Here is a 19,594-nt window from a genome sequence, read left to right as displayed (position 1 = left end):
CATGCTACCACGAGTTAAACAAAGCTTGCTTTACAGAAGCAAAAAAGTCGCAAAAACTTTCATGCTATTTTGATTAGATCTTTCAATAAAATTGCAGATTTCAAATGAAGATGACTGTTAAATTTTAATTGTTTGTTTCTAAATAATCATTCAACAAAGCACCTTCCACATATGAACGCTCTGACCGCAGTTTAGAACACTGTGCCAGGAAATGTCATATGCCATCTGGTCTTGCTTATATAAATAGTATATAGCTACTATTGATAGGAAAAACAAGAATAAATCAGTTTGTTCCCAGCATCACTTTATACAGCTCATTTAGTAACACTTATGAGTACAAACACCAAAGTGTCTGGTTGCCCTCACACTATATCACATCTGTCACAAAGTTATCTTAATGATGGTGCCATTTGACCAAATATGAATTGACCTCTCATTTTGTAGCTTTTGCGGACAGTTGGGTGTGAATGAAGGGTCAGATGTGGTCACCATTTCACATGGAAGTCAGCATGGTGCAAAGCAAATATGTTTAGGTTTTTCCTTTTCTTTCTTTTTTTATATTTTAAACTCCCTGGGTTATTTGAATTTCTTAAAATATTGAGGTCAGACAAGAGCCACATGAACTCAGGTGACCAAGCCATTACTGTCAAAAGGGAAAAGCTATTTATGGGGACAAGGCTAGAACTAAGTCATTTTAGAGTCTGTTTCTGCAAACATAAAAGGCAGAGATAGATTTTGTTTTGTGCTCATCTTTTTTTAAGTGTATGCTCAAGGGAAAGAGACCTTGGTCGTCACTTTTTTTTTTTTTTTTTTTTTTTTGTACATTGCTGATGTTCTCCACAGTCTGGACAGTGTACTACTCTGGGGGACTCACACTTAAGACAAGAGGAAGCATGTGTTAGCCATTTTGCCTGATTAATGTTTCATCAAAGTGTTTATTTTAAGACAATATTGTCTACTATAAGCTTATGATTTTTAATGAACCTGCCAAAGCACGGGCAATGTGGGCCAAGATTTTATGCAGTTTGGGAAAAGGCTTCTGCCAATGGTCTGTTGAAACAATGGAATTTTATTAGATGCAGATTTATGAATGCGTCAATATATGACCCAGTCAGTCTGTACACAGAGGTGTTAAAGACACGTGTGAATGTGTTAACAGACGAATGAGTGAAGGACCACGCCAGTGGAAAATTATGTCCGCCAAGTTTCGAAGTACAGTAATGTTTGGACTCTTAATTGGTTATCGAAGGACTTGGATTGCTCAAGCAAGTGATGTCATTAATAGGGTGTTGGTACCTCACGAAACAATACGATTTGCGGTACAAGGCTCACGATAACGATTACCACAATTATCAATACATGGGTCAGAAAATCAATATACAATATACAACAGTACACTATATTGATTTCTGGTCACTTCCTGTAGATTTTGGGGCAACTGATGGAGTGTCCAATGTACAGTGAACTGAGACGGGAGCTTTTTAAAAAAAAAGTGGGCCGTTTTGGCGGACTTTCTAGTTGCCTGCAGGCTGATTTGGATATAAACTTCATTACGTGATTTGACCACAATATGAAAGGCAGCAATGTGCCAGTAAGCGTTGAGTCTGCCGGAAATCAACAGAAGAAGAGGAAGAAGATTTTTGGGGCATTTACAAATCACTTCCTGTTGATTTTGAGCTACCGAACAGGAAGTGAATGTCCCCAAATGAATAGGAAGTGACCTGTACATTCACTTAAATGACAGTTTTTTTGTTTGTTTGTTTTTTTATCGAGCATGCACAAAGAAACAGAAATACATTATAGTTCATAATAATTATATCATAATTATTTGCACTTGAGAGTAGGAGAAGACAAATCAAACTTTGCGCCCTCAGTCCATCACAGATTTTATTTCCGATCCGATCGCAGAGCCTCCCTCTCCCTCCTGCTGCTTTTGTTGGTCTGGCAGTGCACTGGGGTTGCTTATTAAAGTTAACAATGATTAACAGGCGTTAGGGTTTGATCTTGCCAGAGATGCTTGGAAGCCAAAACTTCAAAGCGCCGCATGCGTTAATTATCGTTTAGCTTGTTAAACAGTTGCTGTGGCAACTCATTGTGTGTAAGTGAGCAGCTTGAGCGGATTTGGGTGGACTCAATGAACCATTTAATAAAGACCAGCATTTTTCTACTTTAGTATTGTTTAAAAATAATTCGGTCGGACAGTAACATGTTTGGAACTTATCACAATTATTACATTTGAAGTGCTTAAAAACCATTTATTAAAGTATGTATAAAACATTTTTTAATATTCTTTGGGAAAAGAAGTGAAAAAACATGTCTTATGTCTCTTTATTCAATGCTAAGTCTGAATAAATATATTGAACACATACTTTTTCACTTATCGCGTCAGGTTCTTGTCCCCATTAACTGCGAAAAACGACAGATTACTGTATTTTTCAAAATGCAATTGAGGCTCTGAATCACCTGCCTATGCTCTAGGTTTTTTGATGAAAAAACATCACACAAGGTTCATGGATACGTCATTCAAGAAAAGTTTCGTGCAAGTGACTATTTTTGGTAGTTAAAAGAAATATATATGTTATGATATTGTAGCGTCTACAAGTACAACTCAGCAGGAAAACAGTACATTATTTTCAATGAATTGTACCCACCTGGACGCCATGAACTGTATGTGGGAAAAGAAAGTTGCCCGTGAGTTTAAGATGACGTTCATGACGCCAAATGCTAATGCAAACGAGTTTGCGAATGCTATGATAACGCTCAGAGCCACACTAGCCAAACATCATCGCGTTTGCAACAGCGTCATAACCCCCTTCCCTACTCCCCCCTCCTGCTCTGCACTTTCCAGGGCAGGAAGGCAGGTGGATGTGTGACAAGATCAGACAACTTGTGCTTCATTCTATGCACCCCTTCACATCCTCAGTAATGGTAATGGTGTTGCAAAGATAGGAAAAGTAATTAATTAGATTACTCACAAGTGAAAAAAAATAACGCCGTTAGAAATGCCGTTATACTCTAACAGAATTATCAACAACACTGATTGTCACACCTTTAGTAATTACTAGGGTTGGGCATCGATGGGATCCGGGACTATCCGGACACCCTTAGTCGTTACTAGGGCTGGGCATCGAGCATCGATGGTATGCGGGACTAAGACTCCGGTTCTTCCGGAACCGTTCGAATGTTTTTATTTCGATTCCATGTTTCGATGCCCTGACCGCCGACCGAAAAAAATAACTGCTGAACACCATGAAGAAGAAGCCATGTGAAGACTAGCTCTGTTATGAGCAAATCATATGAAGTGTCTAATTTAGCTTAGCACAAAAACCTGTTCGCTCCACATAAATGACAACATAGTAACAGAATAAACACACTGATATGATATCAGACCCTCTGTTAAAACATGCAAACTTACAGATTTTGTTTTATCAAGAGTTCTCAACGATGTGTAGTGCAGAAGGAAGAGGTGTGTAGCGTCTGTACACCTCAAGGCATCTTTTCCAACTAATGTTATGTTCTTTTTGCCTGCTGCTTCCAGTAAGTCACCACTAGGTAAACCCAAGCGCACCTAGCAAAGCCAACGAAAAACTATAGAGTCCGGAGTTACAATAGCGACATCTTGTTGACGGATAAACCATATATCATTTTAGTAAGGAATCAAACTTAAATATAGTCAACTAAGGATCAAGGGACAGAACACTCCCCGGCTCACATCTGCAAGATTTCAGTCCTTAACTAACTTGTAGAAATATCACTTAAAACAAGCAATGCAATACAATAAATGCCTGCAGCATAAGACACTCTAAAACATAGGCAAAAGAATATGTTTAAATGTTTTCTGCGTGAGCTCTTGAAAAATAAACATCTTTGTGAAAGTGCACTCCTGTGGAAGGAAACTTCATCATATTCAAGTTTAAAGACTGATATTTATGTACAAGTTAAAAAGTGTGAGAAATTCATAGCAAAGTTAATTGAAAGTTCATATACATTAAAAAATAATCGAGAAGTTGAGAAATTAATATATACTATGCAATCGAGGATCATTTGAAACCGGAATCAAAATGTGGAATCGGATTCGGAAACGTTCAAATTCAAATGATGACCAACCCAACAGACTTTTCTAAATCACTCCGCCAAATGTATGTGAAATACACAGTATGTAATCTATCGGATAACTTGTCAACTAGATTACATTAAGGTTGATGTTGTGTTTGATGGTTAAGAGTTTATTGGGTTTCCTAGGGCGGGGGTCGGCAACCCATGTTTTGAAAGCCATATGCGGCTCTTTAGCGGTGTCCTAGTGGCTACCTGGAGCATTTTCAAAAATGTTTGAAAATGGAAAAAGATGGATGAGGGAAATATATTTTTTGTTTTGATATGGTTTCTGTAGGAGGACAAAAATGACATAAATATTCTTAATGTTATCCAATGCTGTAAAAATGTGTAGTATAATGATTACATTTAAACATTTATGTCAACGAAGACCCAGTTGGGAGTGAGAAAAAAAGTGTGATTCCATTACTTCTAAAGAACTGAGAGGAGCGCAAAAATAGATTAAAGAAGTGGATTGCATTGCCAAACTCCACTACTGCTGCAAGTTTTGTTGCAACCCAGGAGAAAATAAAGCATGGAAAACCGTTCACAGATGGCGAGTACGTGACGGAGATATTCATCAAAGTATCAGAACAGAAAATCAAACACATGCCCAGATAAGGGGTATGTTATGCACTTTCCATTTAGTTGTTTTTCGAAACCTCAAAATAAAAATGACATCAAAAATCGGATTTCTTTATAGAATTTCTATAATTTCATAAAGCAATGAAACAATTCATTAATATTGTAATGATTTTTAAATTTGAGGTGGCATCATGCAACAGAGTATACACATGGTGCATTAGACGCACTGCAGGGAAAATAAACATTAAATAATGAAGGCTCATAATGTATTTTTATCTGACTTAGTGATTTTGATAGTAAGCTAAGATAGCTAATACAGATACATAAGGCATGTGTCCCTTCAATATTAGGCTTATTTACGGCTTTAATTTTTTGCAGCTGTAGACATATTTGTTTTTGTTTTTTTTTTTTGGTCCAATCTTGCTCTTTCAACATTTTGGGTTGCCGACCCCTGTCCTAGGGTTTTGCCTGGCTTGACATCTGGCCTGAAAAAGTAATTTCATTAAGTTTGCTTTTTGCACTTTTCAGCCTGTGACTTATCCAGTTTAATGATCAGCGATTCTGTGGAGAACATGCCTTTTTCTCGCCGTATCACATGATTTTGTCACTCTGGATTGGTTTACCAAAAAAGCACAAGTCACTATGCATATAGCTACTTTATGTCCAAAGTTATGTATGTGATTACATGATATACTGAAGCCAGTTGTTCACACTTGGCTTGTCTCAAACCCGAATTTCACCCAAGTTAGCTTTGGCAGCTCGTCTGTTCATTAGCCATGTTTTTTCTTGCAAGAATAGGTTATGCTTCTATGGACCCTGACCAAACCGAAATGACCTTGGCCCTGTACAATAGCTTAAGTGCCGCGATGCCAGCAACCGTAACTGTGAATAAAGATAGTGAAACTTAACTATACATTCGGGGTTTGTTGAGGTCTGCTTTAACCACATTATATCTCTCTTAAATGTGTGCTGTAGTTTACTACTCAGTCCCACTGGAAATAAGGCACAACCTAAAAAAAATGGTGAGGGCAAGTTTCCTCACTTTCAGTTTAAAAGAACATTGTGAGGGTGCCTCGTGTGAATGTGGTCACGATCATTTATCGGGCAAATTATTATCTCGTTATGTAAGTAATCCTTCACCTTTGGTGTTCTTCTGCATTATACTGTTGGCAAAAAAGGACGATGCAATCGTTGAATACTGTTTGACCCGTTTTAACGCATAAGTAATAAATGTTCTTCTCAAATTCCAAAGACTGTATTGTGTCACATGATTGTACCCCCAAATAAATTGTCCTTTTCTTTAACTTTAAAAGTTTTCAAGATCATAAAGTCCTGGAGACCTTGATTGGCCTGCTGACTAATCAGCCTGAAGAGGTGTTAGTTAATGTGGTGGGAGCTTTGGCAGAATTCTCTCAAAGGCCTGCAAACAAGATCACCATCCGCAAATGTGGAGGCCTCAAACCACTAGTCCAACTACTTGTCGGAAGAAATGAGGCATGTAAACCTTTTCTCAAAATTCTGTTACCTGTTTAAGTCTGATAACTGTTCATAACTTCTCCACCAGGCATTGTTGGTCAACGTAACCAAGGTGGTGGAAGCCTGTGCGACAGATATGGACAATATGGCGTAAGTCAACTAATTTTTCTATCGCAAAGCCCCGCTCACTTGTAAAAGTCGGTCAACCCAAGGCTCTGTCAAATTCTCTCAGTGACGGTGATTGAGTGAACGAACGATTTATGGGTAATGGCGGGAGTTCAAATGACTGAATTTGCACTACCACGGCTGGCAATAAACCTGTTTTTTTTTTAAATGAAATGTTTTTTGTTTATGTATTTATTTTAGGGCTGTCAAACGATTAAAATTTTTAATCGAGTTAATTACAGCTTAAAAATTAATTAATCGTAATTAATCGCAATTAATCGCAATTCAAACCATCTATAAAATATGCCATATTTTTCTGTAAATTATTGTTGGAATGGAAAGATGAGACAAGATGGATATATACATTCAACATACGGTACATAAGGACTGTATTTGTTTATTATAACAATAAATCAACAAGATGGCATTAACATTATTAACATTCTGTTAAAGTGATCCATGGATAAAAAGACTTGTTCTTAAAAGATGAATATTAGTACAAGTTATAGAAATGTTATATTAAAACGCCTCTTAATGTTTTCGTTTTAATAAAATTTGTAAAATTTTCAATCAAAAAATAAACTAGTAGCCCTATTCTGTCCTCAGTGTGTGTGAGTACACAAATTGACAGATAGCGAACATAAGTTCCAAAAAGAAATCAGACGGTGTGGCAAAGTTGCATGGGCTTTACTGAAGTCATCTCTTTTTGACAGGAGCACGTTTCTTGTATTTTTGTAAAACTGAAAATAACAAGGCAATGTGTCAATAACTTGCATAAATCACAAAATAACATTAAATGTACACACACGTGTCCATTTGAGCAGTAGCACTAGCCAATTAGCTCACAAGCATCTAACAGTGTAACTGCATTTCACCATATATGTGAACAAATTCAAATACACATCATCAATAACTATCTAATGCTCATGAATATAAACAAAGGAGGAATATAACTCACAAGCAATGCATGTATTAGACACAAACAGTGTGATGGGGCTATGAGAACTGCCACTGAATACTGGATGCGGACGTTAGCTGGTCTGAATAGCACTGTCTATTAGTGTGAGTTCGCGTCAACATATAATCACGTCAGAAAAGCGCGCCGAAACCCAAATAATCAGCTGCACTGAATCGCCAGCAGAGGACGACATTACGCCACATAACATATGCAAGTCACACCCAAGCGCCAGCAGAGGGCGGAAAAACTCCATAAAACACAATTAACAAGTTGGCCTTTCGCTGTACTGACATTTAAATCTGTCTGAGCGGGCCTAGTGCGTTAATTCCGTCAAATATTTTAACGTGATTAATTTAAAAAATTAATTAACGCCCGTTAACGCGATAATTTTGACAGCCCTAATTTATTTATTTATTTATTTTTATTAATTGATTTCATCTAGAAGCTGACAGAGAGGGTTGTAGTATGCAGTGGAGCGATGTGTCCGTGGTATTAAACTTTACAGAGAGGAGACCATTACAGGTAGTCCCCTGGTTAGGAACGAGTTTTGTTCCTAGGCTGGCGATGTAACCTGAACTTCTGCTTAAGTCAGATTAACCCTTGAAGTACCCTGAAATACCCGCTAAACCTCAAAATAACTGTCCAAAAACATGTAGTATACATCATATTAATACGATAAAGTAAAAAAAGATACTGTGAGGTACCTTGTGTTAAATGCCCTTATACTCAATGACTATTCAGGCTTAAAAAAAGAAAACGACAGGAGACAGAATGGCGGACGAGACTCTGGTGTCGTGAAGTCGAAACCTCGTAAATTGGGTACGTCGTAACCCGAGGACTGACTACCTGTATTATAATCGAGGCGAAATCCTACCACTTGCATCTTAAAAACAAGAAATCCCACTGGCCGAATATCTCTCCAGCTATAACAATAGCTACTTAGTAAGGTTATGTGCTGTGTTCTGTCACATTATTCTCCCGAAGCTTTTGTGGCGATGAAAAAGCAGTCTTTATAATCAGTTGGATTCTCAATGTTAACCAGAGGTGCTAAAAAAAACAACTTATATCATAAACATACATGTGCAACATGAATAAAACGTAAATAAATGCTCAGCATTGAGAGAGCAGCATGGATTCGAGTTGACCGCAGCCAAATGCTAGGTGTGTGTGTGAACAGAACTCTCCGTCGTGTGCGTGCGTGAGAAAATGTAAGTACGGTCATGGATGAAAATGGTGGCACCCCTGAAGTTTTTCCAGAAAATACAGCATTTCTTACAATATTTGGTTGTTTTTTTTCTGGCACTGGGCACTGGTCTCCAACAATTTCTTGGTGCTATTTCAGGTATGTTTTGGGTCGATGTCCTGTTGGAACACCCATGACCATCCCAAAACATTTTGATGGTCTCCATATCTCTCCTAGCGCACTGTCAAGGCGCCAGAAAAAAAGAATGAGATATACAAAGAAAATAACACAGTGCCTATAGTCAATCATGGTAGAGGTCCAATGATTTTTTGGGGGGTAGCTTTGCTGCCTCTGGCACTGGGGGCTTTGGCAGTGTGCAAGAAGTCATGAAATCTGGAGACTATGAAAATGTTTGGGGCCGCAATGTAGGATGTAGTGTGAGAAAACTGGGTCTGCGTCAGAGGTCACGGGGGATCCAACAGGACAATGACCCAATGCATACCTCGAATAGCACAAAGAAATGGTTGGAGACAAAGCGCTGGAGAATTCTGAGGTGGCCATCGATGTGTCCCAGATCCCATTGAGTACCTATGGAGAGATCTCAAAATTGCTTTTGCCAGAAGGCACCCTTCAAATCTGAGAGACCTGGAACAGTTCGCAGAAGAAGAGAGGTCCAAAATTCCATCTGCGAGGTGCAATAAACTTGTTGATCGTTGGAGGAAGCGATTGCTTTTTGTTATTTCTTCTAAAGGTTGTGCAACCAAGTATTGAGTTGGGGTGCCAACAATTTTGTCCAGCCCATTTTTTGCATTCTGTGTAAAATTGTGTACATTTTGACTTTTCTCTTTAGCTTTGTTGTGTTTTCTCAATGCAAATCCCAAAAAAAACTCATTCATACTGAAAACATTGTAATTGCGTTAATGTCTAGGATAAACTGTGTATTTTTTATTTTTTTTTTAAATCCAGAGGTGCCGAAAATTTCGTCCGTAACTGTATGTCTTCTTTTTTTTCGAAAGTTTATGGCGTTTATTTTGGACATTCAGTGCTGGGGTCTTGACAGCTAGTTATATGTTATTCTATTTGTGCAGTGACAGGCTAGTAAACAAGTAGGCATTAAAATGTTAGAAAACTATTTATTTTAGTTACCGGTAAGTCTACGTTTTTACAACATACTATCATTTTTTTTTTTTTTTTTTTTTTACTAATTGATCATTAACTTATCTTTAATCAAGTATACTGTAAGTGTCCTTGGTTGACTCTTTTGTCATTCAGTTGTTTATGTCAAGTGTTTTTCAACCGGTAGTGTGCCGCGAGAGATTGTCAGGTGTGCCGCAAGAAATTATCCAATATCGCATTTTCTTTTTTTATTTATTTATTTTTTTTTACGTCGTTGGGCAGAGTTGCAGAAGGAAGGAAGGACAAGGTAGAAGGTTCCGGTTGTGTGCAAATGAGCGAGGTATTTCTCGTGTCGCGTTCAAGAACTGCTCGGATTTCAAGCCACCTTGCTGTCCGCGACAATGTGGACTCCAGCACGTCTACTGTACATCATTGTATTAGACTCGTCAAGTGTCGATATACATGAAAGTGTTCTCAAGGACAGCAAGGTGGCCGATGGCTAGAAATCCTAGCAGTTCTTGAATGCGACACGAGCAGCTCTCCAACAGCGCCATGGTGCCAAGCAAGCTTAAACGTCATCTCCAAACGAAACACCTGTCGCTTCAAAACAAGTCAATGGACTATTTTCTTTGCCTTCGTGAAAACACAGGAAAACGGGCAACTTTTTTGAGAAAAACTAAAAAGGTGAATGAGAAAGCCATCACAGCCGTACGTACGTTGTTGCTGAACTTGCTAAATTCAAAAAGTCCCTCAAGCCTAACTGCAATAAGAAAAAAATAAAAACAGAGAGACAAAGAGCTGTTGAAGAAGAGCTTTGTGTGTGTCTTTCTTCAATTCCAGCCAGGATATTGGCTTTGTGTTCATCTAAACAGGCTCAATTCACACTGAGTTAGAATAAATATTGAGAAATTATTGGATAATTAAGTATACTGTACAGGAAGTAATTTTGGAACATTATTGAGTTTGTGGTGTGTCGCGACATAAAAACGTGCCGTGCAGAGGTTGCGCTAGACTTTTTCGTTGTCTGTCATTTTGACTGACAGGGTCATAAAAATCCGGTCATAATCTATTTTTAACCGTCACTTAAATTTTTAAAATGACTATATCTGGATGCAGTCACTATATGTATATACACAATAATACAATAATACTTTATAATATAAAGTAACCAACATTAGTGCAGTCATGGATTACAGTAAGCAGGCCAGTGCTGTGTTTCCATATATATTTTTATTATATTATGTATATACAGGATATATATATCCCCCCTCCCCCCCAAGTGGGACCTTCCATGATCCTAATACATTTAATTATAATAAAATATTATATAATTCCATTATATAGATATATATATTTATTTATTTATTTATTATTATTAAATAAAAATGCACGTCAATACGACGCACATAAAGGAAACTTCAATTTTTTAAAAAATCGTTAGAAAGTTGTATGGACTTACAATCCGCTAGCTTGTTGTTTCCTGTTGTCTTCCGAAATACACCTGGGTGACGGCGCGTCAAGTGTTCGTTCATTGCCGACGTGCTACCGTGGTATGCGAGCTCAGCTTAGCAAAAAGAGTACACACAGTGGTGGCACCCTCCATATTTTCCTTGAAATAATTTCAGGCTCTGGCTAGTCTGGTCCGCTTTTTTGGCTTTATGCCGCTTTCACCGTGTTACCAATTCTGCCCTTCTTGGTAATTGGTGGCGTTTTCAACTGCTCGCCGCAGTGAGGAGTGAACCGGCGATTCACTTGATTCGTTGTCATCCTTCATCCTCCACTGCATCAGTCCCTCTTTTTTCACCTCTTTTATCAACACCATCGTCGTTTTGGGGCTTTTTGAAAAAACTTCGGACACTCAGTTGCCTTGACATTTTTCCAAGTAAGGCCAACGACGTCATGCATCAAGAAAGACAATAGCTAATTAATATGCTCAATCACCATCCTGTGGTCTGGGGTGTGAATTGCAACCTGTCAAAATGACAGATGGACTTCAGTTTTTTCCGTCACCGTTTTAAAAAAACGGTCAACGACGGAAAATATTCGGTTAACGCGACCCCTGGTGCCGTGACTCAGAAAAGGTTGAAAAACACTGGTTTATGTGGACGACAACAGAGCCTTATCCATAGCGTGCATTTGGCGATCCTTATTTTAGGCTTTGAAAAAGGCACCCAAAAAAATCTTTCCCCCAATCTTTCAGTGTACCTCTTGTCAAAATTTCAGTACCCTACGCATATCATTAAACCTTCGGGTTTTTGCTATTTTCATGTTAGAAAAAATATGTTTTAAGTCACAACCACACAGTATTCCTATGCAACTCTACCGCTAGGTGTCCGACTGTGATTTGGGGGCGTGGTTTTGCGATAGGTCCATTCCGGCAACAGAATATCTTAACCAGCTTATTTGATCTTGCTCCATTGTTCACACGATGTGGGGTATCCCATTGAATCTTTTTAGCAGCTTACTCATGTCACCACTGAAATAACTCTAAACTATACTCTTGGTCATTCAGTTCCTATGACAAAGGAATGACAAGAAAATGCTGGATAGAAACACTGTGTCATTATCTTGTCACATGTTGATGTTTAAAGAAAGCTATGGAGCTTTAATTTGTATTTTGCAGATATATTTCTCTTTGATCCCCAGTTTAATAATAGTTTTGTTTAGGGTTTGCTTATTTTACCTGCTGCTCTAAATACAGGTTGGTTTAATTCCTGGTGTTTTACTGTAGCTTTGTGGCCACTGTCAAGACAAATACATGTAAAGCCTTTCCATTTCCAAGACAACATGGCTAGGAATGTAGAGCGACCCACAGTCAAATGCAGTATTTACTCTGTTTTCATTTAAACAGGAGCACACTGTGGACCTTCCACGAGTGCCTCATTCCTTTTACAAGCTTTGAGGGGGGGAGGGACCGCAAGACACTTCTGAATTAGGACACAAATAAAACTCGCAAGTCTGAGTTCACATAGTTAAAAGCTGGCATAATTGTATCATTAGCTATTACTATATGCGTAAGCTACTGGAGTTATTTTGAAGCCAAAGCCAAGGCATTCAAAAAGTGGATTCGCTAAATAAGGTAACGTTTTTATGGTTCTCCATGTTGTGTTTTCTCACAGTACGCACATTTAGGGTAGAGCATATAATTACTATTCTTGATCTAATTTACTTTTTATAACTGTGAACAACATGTTGTAATTAGCTGTGTTTTTATATTTTAAGACATGAATATTCACTACGTTGCAGACCAAATAAAATCAAATAGATTTGATAGTTTCCTGTCCTAAACCACAGTGTGAGATAGCCCGAATAAAGCAAAAACTATTCCAAGCTGCCGCCAATGTTTTTTAACAAGGTCTCTGCAGGTTTCAACAAACCAAATGTAATACTTTTTTAAGACCATAATGTAACATAATGTAATAATGTCAATAATGAATACAATTTAAGACCCATTTTACATCCGGACAAATTTATAATCTTTGACATTAGGCTTAATCTTCAAGTTAGCGGATGTTTAAATAATTGGTGGAGTTGATTTGGAGTTGAAATTCCGTGCAGTTTTTTAGTTATTTACTAGTTTCAGGGTTCCGGAGTGGCTAAGCTACTGCGAGTCAATGGTACAATTTTAGCATGACAATAAGAAACAATATATGCACACATGAAAATCAGTGATGACCCATGCAATGAATAGTGTTGGCTATCTTTTCAGGATAAAGTTATTAAAACTTACCATTGCATGTCTTTCCTCGTTCTTCATAGGGAATTTGTGGAAACGTTCCCTTGCCCATTTCTTCTGTCTGTTTCCGGAGCCCCTAAATTCACATTTCACCATGTTTCCTTCCTTCAACTCAGCAGACTGATGCTGCATTCGAGGAAGATGGGAAGTCGGAGTTTCCAATCTACCTGAAAATACATCATTGGATTGCCACTTTAACTGGGAGGTCCTAGTCGCGAATTCCTATAAAAAGTACACAGACATCACGAGTTGCTTCAATTTGTCATCACTTGACAAAATGGCATTGCCTGTCGAAAAGCAGACTGTCAATAGTAAAACTAAAGAAGGCAGTTTACAGTGCGTCCTATTTTCTTCCACTATTTGATCGCTTACAAGAATGCAGGTTTGCTGGAGGTCAAAATGTCTTTTGATGGCCAAAATAAAAAACTTGTCGCGATCAGCCATCATTGCTGTTTACATTCATTTGGAACACTATGAGGTCGCAACTGGCACCATCCGAGAGGGATTTTAAAAACAACTGTCCTGCAGAATAACATGAAATGTGACAGTTTGACACTGTTTTGGCCGCATAAGTGCAGTGAGGAGCAGAAGTATTTGCAACCTTTGTTATTTTGCAAGTTCACCCACTTAGAAAATAGGTAGAGGTCTGAAATAACAATAATAAATGCATTTGCACTTATGGAGACATAATCAAAATAAAATAAAATGAAATCCAGAACTCACATTGTATAATTTTTAAATTATTTATGTGTAATTTACTAGGGTTCATAAGTATTTGCACCCCTGAGAATCGGCAATGATTATGACACTCAAAGAGTTGTCAGTCTACCTTTAAAAACAGTCCACCTTCACCCCATGAGTAACCACCCACCCAAAACCTGTTTGAGCTCTTAAATGTCAACTGTGCAGCCCACAGTCAGTCATAATCCAACTGCTACCATGGCCAAGACAAGAGAGCTTTCGCAAGACACCAGAGAAAAAATTGTTGTGCTCCACAAAGCTAGAAAAGGGTTAATGGGCCAGTTGAAAACCAGCTTGGTGAGAATAAATCAACAGTTGCAGCAATTGTTAGAAAATGGAAAAGGCTAAACATGACTGATAATCTACCTTGGACTGGGGCTCCATGTAAAATCACTCCTTTTGGGGCATCCCTCAATATGAAAAAAGTGAGGGCTTAGCCTAGAACTACATGACAGGAGCTGTTCAATGACCTGAAGAGAGCTGGATTACAGTTTCAATGGCTACTGTCAGTAGAACACCACGGTGCAATGGTTAAAAATCATGCGTTACTCAGAAGGTTCCCCTGTTGGAGCCAGTAGACGTGAAGACCTGTCTGAAGTTTGCCAGGGAATCTGAATGATGCAGAGGGGTCAACGGGAGAAAGTCAAGTGGTCAGATGAGACCAAAGTACACTTTTTGGTGCAAACTTTACTCGTTGTGTGTGGAGGGAAAAGAAGGATGAGTACAATCCCAAGAACACCATCCCCACTGTGAAGTATACGGGTGGAAACCTCATGCTTTGGGCCTGCTTTTCGGCAAAGGGGAAGGATTACTGTACTGTATAAATGAGAGGATGAATGGTGAAATGTATCGTCAGATTTTGTGCCACAACCTCCTTCTCTAAATCAAAGACTTGAAGATGAGTCGTGGCTGGATCTTTCAACATGACAATGATCCGAAGCACACAGCCATGCTGACCAAGGAATGGCTGAGTAAAAAGCATATCAGGGTTATGGAGTGTCAGAGCCAGTCTCCAATCCTCAATCCAATATAAAAGCTTCGTATGGAGCTAAAATTTCGTGTTTCTCAACGACAGCCCCGAAACCTGACAGATCTAGAGAAGATTTGTGTGGAACAATGGGCCAAAATCCCTGTTTCCATATGGGAAAACCTGGTGAAGAACTACAGAAAGTGTCTGACAACTGCAACTGCAAAGAAATGCTTCTGCACTAAATATCAGCACTGAAAAATCATGCAAACTGAGTTTCGGATTGTCTCTTTAAGTGGAAATGCATCTATGATTGAAATTTTAGACTTCTAACTATTTTTTAGGTGTGTTTACTTGCAAAATCACAAGGGGTGCAAATACTTCTGCTCCTCACCGTATTTCGAACAATAATCTGCATTTTGAATTTATTTGACTATTTAAGATCTGTTAATATCGTTTTATATTGTCATGCTAAGCCTGTACCATTGACTCCCACCGACCAATGAAACCCCTGCTAACTCAAGGATTAAGCCGAATGTAAAAAATTCTGAACTTCCCCTTTAAAGGAAAATTGGAGGCCCGGAATTACTTGCATATCTGTATATGAATTTATTCACAGCTCTTTCATATTGCAATACAAAATGCTTAACCTAACTGAAAACAGACATTTCTCTGTTGTGACAGCCAATGGCCTTTGGCCACTTACGCATCGATGCAAGTACCTGTACAGTAAATCGGTTCTGGTTAAAATTTTCTCTGCTGTTATGCTAACTAAACTGTTAACACACAACTGCACATGCACAGCAATAGCTGATGGTGTTTGATCAATTCTGGCCAGGCAGCACAGGTAGTTCTGCTTTGTAGTTATGTTATAGTAACCCCAAAAATTGAAAATTCGAAACATTTAAAAGCGAGATGCAGTTTATGCACGTTCTAAATAAAAGTAAAGTCAATAGATTTTGAAGACCTTTCAGGGTCATTTTTAAGACTTTTTAATAATATTGTAGGAGGATTGTTGACATTTTAAGACCATAAATACAAATAATTGGATTTAAGACATTTTCTTTTTAAGACCCCGCGGATTAACATACTGTAGTTTGTTAACAAATAGGATTTAGGAACTTGTGTTGTTGTTGTGTTGCCACCTGCACCAAAAATCTTAAATTCAATAGCAGTCAAATCTCACTTTCTTAAGTGTCACTAGAATAAACCTATTTTTAAAAATAAAGCTAAACATTTAAGCTAATACGCAAAATACTCCAGTTGCGCTTTCCCCAATGACTACTGTGTTGCTACAAGAGAGAACACACACTGTTTGATATCTCGTGGGTCTGCGGTCGCCTCCTCTAATCCATCAATGTCAACTGCAACTTCTGTGCTAATCTCTTTCATACCTGCTTCACAGGAAGACAGAGCTGTTTTGGCGGATGATATGAAGCTTCCTATTTTGTTTTCGCTGCAGTTTTAGGAGGCCCTGCTGACCGGAATCTGATGTTATGATCATTCAACGCTAATTTACGTGCAAACGGAAGACAGATGGTGCAAGGGACGCCTCTGATGAGTGGTCATTCATTGCCAGTCACGGAGAAACAGTGATTACGGAGTGTTTAAGTCATTATGACAACTTTCATTGTTGGCCCTGTTGGTTGCGAGCATGCATAGGAAACACGTGTGTTATTTACACCATGCAACGGGTCCACTGTGATGTAAATTCAATGCATTCTGAATTTTGACTCTGCAACATGAAATATATTGCTAAAGTAAACTTCACGTAAGTGCCTTGAAATATAAATCGACCTGTCTCTGGTTCTGTTTGATTTGGATATGGGTTACTTTTCTTGTCTCTGGTTGAAATGCATAGTAAGAAATTTTCTCTGTGTCTATATATAAATCTGTGTATGAAGCTTTTCACACAGATGTCAGTTGACCTCTAACCTGAGCTTTTCCATAGAGTGGGATTTGGTATAAGCACAATTGAGTGACTTGTGCGCCTAGGGAGGAAGTGAATAGGACTGGGAATGTGTTGTGGTGACCTTCGGGTGCTGAAATTGATCAATTTTTATGGAAGCTGCAGCTAGCCAGGTGAATTGGGGGAGCCATTACAAACAAGTTTAGAGAATGCATATTTAAATTATACATTATATTATAAACATTACATTAGCTTGTTTAATGGGAGTCCGCCCAATGAAAATATTGAATTGATGTACATTTTACTAAATCATAGCATTCTGTCATTTTTCATGGTCTATAATCAAACACATCAAGACAGAGTTTCCACCTTTACTTACCCCAAAGTGTGACAGTAATTTAGACATGATTCATATTTCTTTGTTTCTTTTTTATTTTCTAATATCTCTCCAAAACTTCTTACATGTTTTTCTTCCTAAGGATCATTCAAGACCTTGACGCAATCCGCTGGGTATGGAGTTTGTTGAAAAACCCCAGTCCGGAGGTTCAGTCCAGTGCTGCATGGGCCCTTTGTCCGTGTATTGAGAATGCAAAGGTATAGTGGCGGTAATATCGTGTTAATACAAATGTTTTGTTTATAAAACTTTTGGTTTGGATTGATTTGTTTGTTAGCAGTATTATTCAAGAACTTCACAGCATATTTATTCCAAGGAAACATTTGGTTTCAATCAGTGTTGTTTTCGTCAACGATGACACAGAAAAATATTTCATCAACAAACACTTTTCTCGTGACGTTGACGAGACGATAACGAGGTAAAAACGTGTTTTAGGAGACTAAAACATAACGACATGAATGGCAGTTTTTGTTTGACGAGACGAGAACGAGACGAAAATGCGCAATAGTTTCTGTCACGTGTTAACAATGTGTGACATTAAATGTGTAGTTAGCCTGCATCGTAGCAGTGTCTGGTTGTGTCACTCATGACGTGCAACGCCCCCACCCGTGACTCACCACTGTGTCATCTCCAGTCTCCATGAAGGCTTGCACACGCGGTAAGATTTGTTTTCTTGGCGAGAGAGAACATGCAATGTTGCTTTAGCCTTTAATTAAAGGTCTGTGCTGCATGATCATCACACACTAAATGCAACTCATAGTGTTAGCATAGCATTCGTGTTTGCAATAGGCTAATGCTAACAGCGAACGTCCTCTTAAACCTTCGGACAACCATTTCACATACAGTTCGTGGCGTCCAAGTGAGTTTAATTATCCATCCATCCATCAGTTTTCTCCCTATCCTGCATTGTAGCAGTGTCTGGTTGAGTCACTCATGACGTGCAGCGTAACTCATAGCGTAAGTGTAGCATTCGTGTCAGCATTTGGCTAATGCTGATGGCGAGCGTCTTCTTAAACTCTCGGACAACTATACCTACTACTACGTACAGTTTGTGATGCCCTCATGGGTATACAGTGCCCTCCATAATTATTGGCACCCCTGAAAAAGATGTTTTTTTAGCGTCTAATATTTTTTTTAAAAATTCAAATAATATGGGACCTTAATGGAAAAAAAGAGAAAAATCCAACCTTCAATACAAGTGCATTCAATCAGTGGGGAAAAAAATCCCACATAAAAAAAAAATTATTTGACATCAAATAATGTGTGTCACAATTTTTAGCACCCCTGGTGTTAATACTTTGTAAAATCCCCCTTTGCCAGCAAAACAAGGTCTGGGGACTGCGTTGGCCATGGGAGGAGCTTGATTTAGTGTCTGGTGAACCATTTCTGTGTAGATTTGGCCATATGTTTAGGGTCATTGTCTTGCTGAAAGACCCAGTGACGACCCATCTTCAGCTTTCGGGCAGAGGGCAACAGATTTTGATTTAAAATGCCCTGGTATTTCAAAGCATTCATGATGCCATGCACCCTAACAAGGTTCCCAGGGCCTTTGGAAGCGAAACAGCCCGACAGCATCACTGACCCACCCCCATACTTCACAGTGGGTATAAGGTGCTGTCTACACGCCAACAAGCTGTTTGGGAGGCATGCATGGAGAAAACCTTTCCTCACTCACAATCATAAACGCAAACGTCTGGAGTTCGCCAAGCGGTATTGGAGCTGCAACTGGGACCATGTGCTTTGGTCAGATGAGACCAAGATTGAGCTTTTTGGCAACAAACACTCTAAGTGAGTCTGGCGTGCCACGAAAGATGTGCATGCTGAAAAGCATCTCATACCCACTGTGAAGTATGGGGGTGGGTCAGTGATGCTGTGGGGCTGTTTCGCTTCCAAAGGCCCTGGGAACCTTGTTAGGGTTCATGGCATCATGAATGCTTTGAAATACCAGGACATTTTAAATCAAAATCTGTTGCCCGAAAGCTGAAGATGGGTCATCACTGGGTCTTTAAGCAAGACAATGACCCTAAACATATGGCCAAATCTACACAGAAATGGTTCACCAGACACAAAATCAAGCTCCTCCCATGGCCATCGCAGTCCCCAGACCTTGTCTTGTTGGCAAAAGGGGGTTGTACAAAGTATTAACACCAAGGGTGCTAATAATTGTGACACACATTATTTGATGTCAATTTTTTTCTTTATGGTGGATTTTTTTCCCCACTGAATGAATGCACTTGTATTGAAGGTTGGATTTTTCTCTTTTTTTCAATTA

General features: G+C 38.8%; 1 protein-coding gene across 1 annotated transcript in view; it reads left to right on the top strand.

Moving 5' to 3' along the window:
* odad2 (outer dynein arm docking complex subunit 2) overlaps positions 1-19,594 on the top strand; it is a 118,393-nt gene that overhangs the window by 62,279 nt on the left and 36,520 nt on the right. The window contains exons 18-20 of the mRNA XM_057824972.1: positions 5,991-6,171; positions 6,242-6,303; positions 17,408-17,522. Coding sequence (XP_057680955.1) covers positions 5,991-6,171; positions 6,242-6,303; positions 17,408-17,522 — 358 coding nt within the window. The remainder of the gene's footprint in view (positions 1-5,990; positions 6,172-6,241; positions 6,304-17,407; positions 17,523-19,594) is intronic.

The sequence above is a fragment of the Corythoichthys intestinalis genome, chromosome 20, assembly GCF_030265065.1.
Source record: "Corythoichthys intestinalis isolate RoL2023-P3 chromosome 20, ASM3026506v1, whole genome shotgun sequence".
Taxonomy (NCBI): Eukaryota; Metazoa; Chordata; class Actinopteri; order Syngnathiformes; family Syngnathidae; genus Corythoichthys; species Corythoichthys intestinalis.
This window is presented reverse-complemented; position numbering and strand designations above follow the sequence as displayed.